Source organism: Charadrius vociferus, unplaced genomic scaffold (assembly GCF_000708025.1).
Source record: "Charadrius vociferus isolate BGI_N301 unplaced genomic scaffold, ASM70802v2 scaffold472, whole genome shotgun sequence".
NCBI classification, from domain to species: domain Eukaryota; kingdom Metazoa; phylum Chordata; class Aves; order Charadriiformes; family Charadriidae; genus Charadrius; species Charadrius vociferus.
In genome coordinates this window covers 2,045,077-2,056,515 of record NW_009647735.1, presented here as the reverse complement: position 1 = coordinate 2,056,515, position 11,439 = coordinate 2,045,077, and the positions used below count along the sequence as shown (strand labels likewise).

Genomic DNA, 11,439 nt, shown 5'->3' with positions numbered 1-11,439 from the left:
CAGATGAGCAAACAGCATTATTATTTTCATTAAGATATCACATCCTGTCAACACATAACATTGGCAATTGCATTTCAAATAACCGCGTGCTTGACAAATTGTATAGCGTAATTTAGACTATCTTGTTGCTGTGTTCATGATCCTTCTTATTGGGCTTGATTTCCTGGGGTGGGGAAGGGCCTTTTATTCTTTTTCTGAACTCAGAACTCCAGTAAGTTTTTATGCATGTAGGTGATATTGCTGACAATGATTTATTTTTTTTCTTTCCACTGGGTGCAACTAGTTTAATAATTCTAAAACCGAGAAGTCCACCACATTCCAGAAAGTATTAAACTGATCCACCCCTTCTTTCTTACATGCAATCTGAACAGAGTCTGTTACTGCCTGTTTTCAAAACAGTGAAAAAGAAATACCTTGGCTTTGGAGTTTCTTGAGGGTTTGCTTTGAAGAAGCCAAAAATAATTTCAGGGAAAACAAAACTTTCATTTGGTGAAAATTTCTGTTTATTTGAAAAACCATTAACTATCAAAAATATGCAATTTACTTACCAGCTCTGTTATAAATCAAGAGTCTTAGTCCTGCAATGTTTCTCATCACAATAGCAGACTTCTCATTTTTCTATGACTCCTTGCGGTGTTATGAGTGTGGCCTGGTTTTGATTTGGTTTCAGAGCCAGCATCTGTGAATCAGGTCTGCAAATTAAACTCAACTGCTTTTCTCTTTTTCCTTTTATTTTTTTTTCCAAGTTAGTAGGAGCTGAACATAATAAATATTAGAAGAAATAAAGAACTACAGTTGGGGTGTCAGGAATTCATTTTTTCCTTTGCAATGGAATCTCAGTATTAAACTACCAGGAAAAAGCCATGAAAGGAATCAGTGGTTTTTCCACTGCTTTGCACGTTGTAGAGTCATTTCAGCATGTGTAGCATTGGTGTCAAATGCTAATAAATCAGCTGTCAAATGCTATCAGATGCTTACTTTGCACAGGTGTAAATGATCATGTAAAATGCAAAGCACTGATCTGACATGAAAAATCTCTGAGTACCGTTTCTGTCCTCACCAGTTTTACAGAACCACTAAAAAAAGTCCAATAGGGAGTTTATTCCTTGTTAATTAAGTTACTAGTTTTTTTTGTCTGTTTTCTTACTTTTGGGGATGTGGTTCCTCGCCACCCCCACCCCCCTCAATTGACACCAAGGGAGAGAATGCAACAATTTATATGGAATTGCTTTGGACTGGTCTACAAAGAAAAATATGTTTCATAATAATATTACGAATGATAAAGCATTTTTGCTGCCAAAACATCTCTGTAAGTGCCCCAGCATCATCAACTGATGGCAGCACAGCTCTGGGAATAAACAGACTTTCAGCTAATAGCAGGAATCATCCAGGGAAACACGAAACAGGTATTTCTTCCTGATACAGAATGACACATATGATTAAAGTTAAATTCCAAATTCTACTGGCACTGGAGCGAATGAAAGTTCATTTTTCATTCCTTTTTATTCTTTCTTCTCTTTTTAGCTAATTCATCTTATTTCATTTAATGCCAATGTTTTTTCCTTTCTATTTGGCCACTTTGGTTGGAGGGCGGGGAGAGACAACAATTCAGTTTAGGCATGTGGCCTTTTGGTAATAAGATTAAAGCTTTAGGCAAATCCCAGATCCTCAAACGCGAAGAATGCAGGCACCCCGTGCCTGTATTCAACCCGCCAAAGGTAGGGGTCAACGTACTATGACCCCAACCACTTCTTTGCCTCTCCAGCAGGAAGCTGCTGGCACAGTCCAAAAGGCGTCTGCGCCCTGGTGCCGTGTGTACTTACATGTGATACTGTGACGCTCAACTGCTTAATGCATAATGTTTACATAAGGCTGTATACTTCAAAAGCACTCAATAACCTTAATATAAGAGGTATCATATTGCAATGTTGATTATGAAGGAACCATGATACAAACTTTACTATGATGAAACCATGTCTTCACCTAACAATTCAAAATGACAAAGTTTCTATCCATTATCTTCTTTCAGACTTTCTTGTGAAAAATAAATATATCTGTCTCACTCTTGGCTGACTGAAGCACACAATGATTAATTAGAGCAGGGGTAATTCTGTGTAGTTCAGTATGAACGTGCCAGTTCTCTGGCTGTTTCCTCTCCACCATCCCTCTGGCTGGCCAAAATTTATTCCAGAATACTGGGCACTCGCGCTGTTACCAGGAGCAGCAGGTATAGGTATGGCCTAACCTGTCTGAGATAGATTGTTGGTTTTAAAGATAATGACCTTAAACATAGAGGCTGTCCCAGTTGTGCTGGCACAGAGCTGGATTGCTCTTAGCGGTAAGACTGCAGTTAGTCAGGCAGATACACTGGCCACAGAACACAAACTGGGAAGCTCGGGCAGCCCTCGTGGCTTTGAGGGAGCAGGAAGGTGAGCAGTTACATTTTAGGGACAGCAAAACCTCCTTTTCCCACAACTAACCCCTCTTGTAGACAGCAAAAGCAAAGAACTGCTACAGAGTGAAAGGGATCTACTACTCAGTGAATACGCATTTCAATGTCATTTTGGAAAAAGCATTTTCAAACATGCAAAACCAAATGTCTTTTTAAAAAGTTTAAATATTATAAAATATGTAATTTGTTAAGTATCAGTTTTCATAAGAGCATTTTAATATATGGTGCTGTATTTACTTTTGTAATTTTGGATTATGTGAACAGACTCACATAATGAAGACATAGTAAAATCTTACTGTATTTGTAACTGGAACTCAGAATAATGGGTGTTCTTATTTATTTTCAAAAATAAGTTCCAAAAAGAATATTTGCCCCTACCTAGATAACCACACTCCAGCATTCGTGCAAAGGAGGATCTATTAAGATGCCAGCATTAGCTGGCCAACAGAAGCAGAAACGGTTGACGGGCTAATGGAAAGTGAGCAAGCTGCAGCAGTTGTGCTGTGCTGACACTGAATTGGCTTGATTTGAGCAATTTCTTTGATGTACAAACATAAAGCTGTAGTAATTCATAATTAATCTCTAAATTCATCATTTAGAAAATACTTGTTTCTTCTCCCCTTCCATCCCAGCTTCAAATCATCAAAGGCCCTTATTTGCAGACAGAACTAAAGGCAAAATTTTTATTAATCGTGATTTTACAAGTGCCTGAACATTTGTATTATGTATAACAAATGATGACAGCACACAACCTGGCTTTAAACGAACCTCTGTAAATTCCCTTCTGTCTCCCTCCCTCCTCACCCCAGCAAGGACCAGCAGCACAGGCAGGACGCTGCGGTACCGCAGCGAGGAAGCAGTGGGAAAAGCGGGAAGTCTTTATCTCAGTATTGCTGCCAAAGGCAGCAGCTCCTCAGCCCGGGGCCGGCGAGGCTGTGAATTACCACGCTTGTAGTTTAGGGCTGTCTGTGCACACGCACACACCCCTGTGCGCCGGAGCAGCTGCAGAGAGTAGCTGAGGCCACGAAGGAAATTCATACCAATTTGGGTTAGCCCACATTTTGTCATGTTACCAAAAATATTCTGTAAATAAATATATTAATGGACCACTTACTTGTAGATAGCAATTACTTAAACCGGCATTCAGCTTTTAATGCCCAGGCATGCGTTTCTAAAGGGGAGTGTTCTCGCTGTGTATTGCTATAGATCCAGATTTTAAATTGAGATTGGTCACTATTGATTCTGTTAAAGTTTATTATGATAGCAGTCTGCATTACACAGGATTCATAAAATTGCTGAAATACATCGTCCATTAACCTGCCTGCGTTTAGCCAAGATCACCTTGTGTCCAGCTAACACCAACTTTATTGGCATAATGCCATTTCAAAGGCAATTTACAAACAAGGGGATGCTCTGTAAACCAGAGCTGCCCCAGAGGCAGATGCAGCGGGGCTGCGGGTGCTGCACCCCAACCTCGGCAGTGCCCCCTCAGCCTGCGAACACCCATCCCCAGCTGAGCTTCCTGCAGCCCATACACTGCATTAAAATGGGGTTTCAGTGTCACTCCACTTTTAGGAGGTGCTGAGGACACAGGCACAGCAGAAGTCCTGCTCCTCTCAGGAACTCTCATCGGGGAAAAAACCACAAAAGCCGACGGCTCAAAGAGGTGATGTCCCTCTTGGACTACCAGCACCGTAGCCAGCGGGGGCTGCTCAGCCCACTGCCTCACATGAGAAGGAGCATGGTGAAGGCTGAATACTCTCCTCCTGAGATTGTTCCACTGTTTAAAAGACAACATGAACAAGGAGGGTGAGAACTGTAGCCGAATGTGAAAATGTGAAAAAAACAACCGCTCAACATTGCCTGTGTTTGCTGGGCTGTCCCACCAGGCAGGAATGGGATCACGGGCCTGTGCAGCTTTCTGAAAGCAGCACACGCTGACCTGTGCTGGACACGGAACCGCAGAGAACAAGGAAAGTTACTTTCCTGCTCTTTATAGCTTACTTTTAGATATGAAAGACAATTAATTCTTCCCTTAGTCTTGTCTTGTCTGAGTAAACAATCCCATCTCCTTCTGCCTCTGAATGACATGATCAACAGAGACCTGGGAGATATGACATGAAAGCAATTTCCTCATTTTCTTGCCTTTTGTGCTCAGTTGCAGTGCCTGGAGCTAGGCAAAGTCTACTCTGAGGCTTTGTACACTGCACGGAGGGAAAAAAAGAAAATCACATGCCACGTCAGCCCTAATCCCCAAACGTCTGTGTGCGGGGTGGGCAAAGGCCGTACCCTGAACCCCAGCGCTGCAGGGTGCGACTCTTGCCGGCTCTGAGTCCCTGGTGGGAAACGGCTCCACGGTCGCTCTCCCACATTCCATACTGCAGCAGTCAAAAACAACTACGTAACAGTTTTTGGGTCAGACCCCCCTATGCAGGAAGGTGTGATTTGGAATATTCCTGAGGAGATGATAGGAGGTAGACTTAAATTAAAAACAAAATTGAAATCTGCACTTTTATATGAACTATTCAATCATAACTGACCAAAGCCATTGTTTGTTCTGGCTTTAACAGGTTTCTCCAACAGAAAGTGTTAGTTACAAGTGTGCTCGTTAGGTTGAGCTAACACATAAAAAGCTCTGTGTCTTGGTTTGTCAATATTTATCAGGAGCTACTCAGTAAGGACTTAACAACAGATTCAGTGTCTGAAGTTTATCACTTTCCTAAATCTCATTTGCCAGTACTCTGACATTTAAAACTATTCTGGGAAGGGCAAATTAGAAATCAATGATGTGCTCATCAACCCAGTATCAATGCAGCCCTAAGAAATGTAGCTCAGCCATTGATAAAAAAACAAAAGCTAAAATTGCCTTTATGGAGACTAAAGAAAAATGCAAAAAATGCTTCCACTTCAAAGACTGAAAGATTTAGTTACATGAAGTCCTTCTAAAATGCATCAAAGAGCGCTCTTCAAAATCTGCAATTCACAGGAGCAACACCAGAGTTCAGTCATTCAGTCAGAAATGCTGCAGTACCCCAAGGACTGTTTCAAGTCCTTTTTAAAAATAAGATTTAGAAATAAGGTCCAACTGTCATTCAGAGAATCCTGATATAATAGCAACTGCAATGAATAAATAGTCAAAGGTAGAATTTAATTTCAGGTGCTGCAGTGTTTTACTCACACATGAGCTCACAGTTCCTCATGCTCCTGTTTCTTTGTATTATTCAATTTTTATTGTTTAATTAATGCTAGTGTGCTTAATACAGTTATTAGAATGTTTGCAATAAAAATAATATGGAATAAACCAAGTTTGTACTTTGAAAGACTATTCTGATAACTAGTTTGATCACCTGTAAAACAGAAGCCAGCATTTTTTCTTGAACTGACACCTGTTTACGCTAAAAGATTTCTTTTAGAAATCTTTCTGCTGTATTACATAGCATAGTTTGAAGCTACACTTTGAAAGTTAGCAAAAGTCCGTTAACCAGAAAAAAAATCTAGTGATAAAAATAAATCAAATTTTGGACGCTAGACATACAGATTTAGATAGTAGTGTACGTAGTCATAGGAAATATATTCCCCATAGATCTATTTAAAGGGGGTTTTGTTGTTGTTTTTAAGTGACAGCATTTAATACAGGGGGCGTGTGTAAACATTAGTATGTGTATATAAACATGAGTTTGTAAGTAAATAAGCATTGTGCCTATGACCCATGAATGAAAGAGTGAACAGGTGATCACTTAATTCTACTTGACTCAAACCAGCTTTCAGTCACATATTTTGAGAAAGGAATGTTTCAGCTGCAAAGTTCAGAATTTGGAACATACAATAATTAGGAAAATGTTTAATACCAACCCACCCTCTTTATTATGTAATTTCTTCAAGTATTTTTAATAGTGCAAAATATTGTTTTGCATTAGTACAGTAACTATGGGAATTCACAGTCAAAAAAATGTTAAAAGATTTCCAAAGTCAAACAAAAAAAATTTTAATACTGTATTTTTAGCAAGAACATTTTTAACAAAGAATGTGTACTTTAACTTAATATGGTACAACAGAGAAACCATACTTAAAAGTTTCCATTATCTAACACTCTACTGCATATTCATTTTTTCATCTTAAAAGACCAAAAGCCAAGCTGAACTGAGCATAAAAAAAAAGCATCAATTATAATCCTCGTATTACGTCAGCTATTAGGGTTTAGCTCACACTTTTGAATTGGTCATCTAATGAAAGGACAATTTTTACATCATTCTTTTAAAAAATGTACACACATTTCTTTTTAAAACGTAATATATATCGAGTATCTGCTTCAGTAAACAAAGCTTAATTTATAAACACAATCGAAACAGCTCCATGTTGAACAGTTTCAGTGATAAACTGGACTTGTATGATGTACAGCCAGTGAGGACCTTTGTGGCTTAAAATCATTGTGCCATTGCTATACAGTAATAGCTACCGCCTTATAAAAAAAAAAAAAAGGTCTTTTTTTGGGGGGGAAGGGGAAATAATTCCTGTATGTGCTTAAAAATACTAAAACTCCTTTCTATCTCCGGGGACCTAAAAATGATCTGCTGCAACAGGCTTGGTTTGGTATGGTAAGCTTGTAAAAAGTCTCAATATTTCTTAATGACAATACGGCAGTTTTCGATGCAGCAACAGTAAATTGCTTGAAATTGTCCTTCAAGTTTCATGCTACAAATCCTGTTCTTCACACAGTACTGAAGGCATCAAAGGTTGGAAGGGACGTTTTTCATGAACTATATAGTCTTCAAATAGTGATCATTATACATTTTTCAGCAATAGATGTTTCCTTCAGTACATAATGGTAGGTTTGATGTATGTTCTGTTTTCTGGAGGAAAAAAAAAAAGAAGAAAAAAGGTCAATTACACATCTTACAATTAACTGAAATGGGTGGGTTTCCTTATTTGTTTGTGGACTTTTTTTTCCTCAAACTACATTATCAGATCTACGAGTGATGCAACCTATCCATCACGTGAGTACACTGTACATTGGAAAAAGAGTCCTCTGATGACAAAGCCCTGCAAAGCCCTGGAGAGGAGACTCTTACGCAGAGAAATGCAGTGACCACCTTCGAACCCGTTGGTACAGGTGTGGGCACTCAGCTGGGCTAAAAAACCACTAGCCTTATTTCCAATGGTGCTTGCCAGCCAGCACCTGCTGAGGAGAGACTATAAATATTTTTATTTGCATTTTCTTCCTTTATGACATTTGCTTTTTAATTGAACACTCATTTTCCTTCTTTTTTCAGAAGGCAGCCTGTGTTGTATTGCATGCTTGTGTAAGATAGACCAAGTAACGTAGCATCAGCTTTACAACGTACCATTATTATGTGCACAAAACCTTCTAGGGAACAGTGTGTTAAAACTGCATTGCATTAAAAAATGTAATAGAAGTAAATCAATATCTGTCCTTTGGAAAACAGTTCTTTCATTCAGAAACTGCCACATTTCTTTTAAATTTATTTTTCTTTATTTAGGGAAACAAGTAGAAAGCCACTTATTTCCTTCATAAAAATATTCCTTGCTATAGTACCTATCAACTGTGATTTTTCACATTAAGCCCAGAGAAAAAATAAGTATTAAAATGCCTACAGAAACTAAAGCTAACAAGAATCCATATTCTTGTTCATTATACAATGAATCATGAATCCACCCAGTTAAACCTGCAAGTACTGATCTTGAAGATGATAGCAAAATGATAATATTGAGAAGCATTTTGTATAATGTTGACATCTACCCCATTACTGTTTTACATATGCCAATACTGAACACTCATAAGGAAAGAACAAGTATTGACCTGCTAACTGACACTGATCCTTGGAGCAATCTCAAAGTTTGCCACATTTCAATTTCAAAATGCATTTCAGCTATAATATGAGTGATTTATCATTTAGCAGTAGCTGTCAAAGTAACCTCCTAGATAAAACAAAAACATCTGGAACCATAAACAGAGGAGAGCAGTAGCTGAATTTTAATCCAAATCCGACATGTTCACTTCATTAGGAACAGGAAACAGCTAATTAGTAATTGAATGTTTCATGGTTTTAAGGAGGCTCAGACTCTCCAAACAGAGATGATTTAATATGTATTTTGGATGTAAACAAGCATAAAAATCGGAAGACCCAGTGACATAACATCTCTGGAGGAACATTTGAGAGCATGGGAACTTCCGAAGAAGTGACTAACATTAGTTCCAGGCTTTTGGCTCATTGACATTGTCTTAAACTTCGCGGGGCAAATATTAAAGCCTGGGGACGGGGTAAGCAGAAATGCAAATATTGAACACTGTGGGGTTTGTTTGGTATTGTTTTGTTTGAGTTTTTTTCTTTTTCTCCTTCTGATTATTAGGAAGTTGCACATTACTTCTTCCCATTGCAGGCTGTAGGTGATCTAGCCTATATTAAAGTTGTACTTCTAAATAAGGTAGCCCCTGACACAAGCTGCAGGTTTGGCTGCCCTCGAAAGTTGTATGAATACTCTTTATAGGCAGTCCAAAAGGCTGAAGTTCCGCCATAGTGTGCTTCTCGCGAGCCAGTAACACACCAGCTCTGCGTGCTGCAGAAGCAGCCAAAGATCCTGGGCATCCACCGCCCGCGCGCCCGCTCCCTTTGAAGGGCCAGGCTCAGCAGCCAGGTCTGCACAGGGATCTTCTTGCCCAACCACCTCTAGAGGCGGTGGGTGGATTTACAGGTGTGCTTGGTGAATTAGTCCATATAAAACCAATGAAAGTCAGCAGAAATTAGATCCATTACTCGCTATTTAAAGGCCATTGGGCATCAGCTGCATCTTCTGATATGTTCGATGCTTGATATTTGTTCTAAGACAGAGACCACATATGCACACACATTTACGGTGCTGCATTTGGTGACAAGGACTCTCTGTCTGCAAGAGGAGGGGAGGAATCCAGTCGTGCATTCAAGGCAAGAGTTGACTTATCAAAAATGGGATCATTAATATTATTTTTTTAATACTTGATATTTTTATTGTATTTTAAAAATCGTTTTCAAACTAAGGTAAGAGGTGGTCATTGAAGGTACTGCAGGCTGATGGACTGACTATTTAAACTTTGAAACGGGTTTCAATTTTGCCTTCCTATTCCCTTCATTTCTCAAGGGAAGATCAATGGAGGTATTTGGAATACCTGTAAGAGATAAAGTAAATGACAAAGCTCAAGCATAGTACAGCCACACAGGAGATATTATGGATCGGTAAACAAAGTGCACGGTTAAATATTTCCTTTTTTATAAAGCTCTCAATTATTCTCCAGTAATTAAAATACTTTTTTGTTGCTGTGCAATAAACTTAACTCCACGGCATTAACAACGTCATACAGCAACCACCTATGAGGAATTAAAGAATTAGGAGCATCTGTGCTACCACTTATACATGAAAGACAATGCGATGTTGTCAAATTCATCTTTTTGAAGAATATTCACCATCCCCTCAGTGTAGCTGACTGCAAGCTACACTCCATTTTACAGCATTATATAGCAAAGATTTGAATAAATCTGTGTGCAATAAATGTATTCTTTTATTAGGTTTATCCCTTAATCAAATATTCATTTATGTGGGCTTCATTCTATTAAAAAATGAAATTATACAAAGGTGAGCAAAAGCGTAGATTTACAGTAGTTTAAAGCCTAATCTCATTCTCTAGGGGTAATATTGACAATATAAAAACTGTATAAATGATATTCCCTAACACTAAAATATGCTTATGAGCCCCCTGTGCATGTTATACTGCTTTACAACCTACAGTGAAATGCATGACTGGCTTAATAAGCAAGACATTTAGAAAGGATTTTTTTTTTTCCCCTTCACAATGTACAAGAAAAGTAAAGATCTCACAGTTTCTCAGTGAGACAGAGCCTACGTTAATAATTGTAATTTTCCCTCAGGATGGTGTTGTCTTCCCTGAGTTGTTAGTCCGGGATGTATGTTCATCTCTTGCACTCTCTTTGAGCAACAATATCATTGTTCATCTTTTTCTTTCAAGGTTTTAATGTGTGTATAAAGGACGAATCCAAAAGCAATAATTATAATCTGCATATTTATTCACATTTTTCTTTTTTTTTTTCTTTTTTTCTCAGCCTATTCAGCAGCTCTGAATTTTCTGAATCCTTTGTCAGGCTTTGTTTGCAATATCTTTGTTTTAAGTCAGTAATTTAGCTGTATTTCCATATAACTACTTTAAAACAAGATTTCCACGTGTAGTCTCACAACTTGCATAAAGAAACGTGCCCTGGTAATGCTGCTGCGCAAATCCAGTTGAGGAAGGGGAGCAATGCGACGCAGCTGCTGGCTGCGATTAACCAACACAGCTACAGTTTGGGATTGTTCAGGTAACTTTAGCACACTGTAAACTGGAGGAGAAAATCACTGGAGGAAGGAAATTTGGGATCTGCTACATAATGAGAAAACAAGGATAAATTTGTTCTATCAGTAACTATAAATTATTCATACAATTAAAAAAAACCCCCAACCCAGCACTACATGTTGCAGAGAACATGGGTAGCAGAGATGAAATAATAAACTGAAAATCCCACTCTGCCAGTTTAGATGAAGGAAGAGTTGGGCGAGCTTCTAAAACAAAGGTCAGGTAGAGCTGAGCCGCGGCTGTGTTCCTGCAGGCAGAAGAGCGGCAGGAGGGTTGAGGGCAGCCAGGTGCCAGACCCGGGCGCTCTCAGAGGCTTTGCACAACTCCTGCTTGAGGGGTTGAATTAAAGTCTTATACAGTACCGCAAGTATGCGGACAGGAGCTGATCTCTCCATCCTTCCTAGGCTACGTAAACAGAGTCAGCATTTCAGTTAGATCAGAGCCAAGCTTGGCTTTGGATGCAGCGACACATGGAAAATACAATGACATAACAATAAATCTAACTTACAAATCTGGGGCTAATTAGTCTGAACCAGTCTCTTATTTTGAATTTAAATAAAAAAATAAAAATCAGAGAGCAGTTCACCTT

At 38.8% G+C, this 11,439-nt stretch overlaps 1 protein-coding gene across 1 annotated transcript in view; it reads right to left on the bottom strand.

Moving 5' to 3' along the window:
* Positions 1–6,421: 6,421 nt before the first annotated feature.
* DACH2 (dachshund family transcription factor 2) overlaps positions 6,422–11,439 on the bottom strand; it is a 310,860-nt gene continuing 305,842 nt past the window's right edge. Inside the window, exon 12 of the mRNA XM_009881777.1 lies at positions 6,422–7,302. Coding sequence (XP_009880079.1) covers positions 7,265–7,302 — 38 coding nt within the window. The 3' untranslated portion in view covers positions 6,422–7,264. The remainder of the gene's footprint in view (positions 7,303–11,439) is intronic.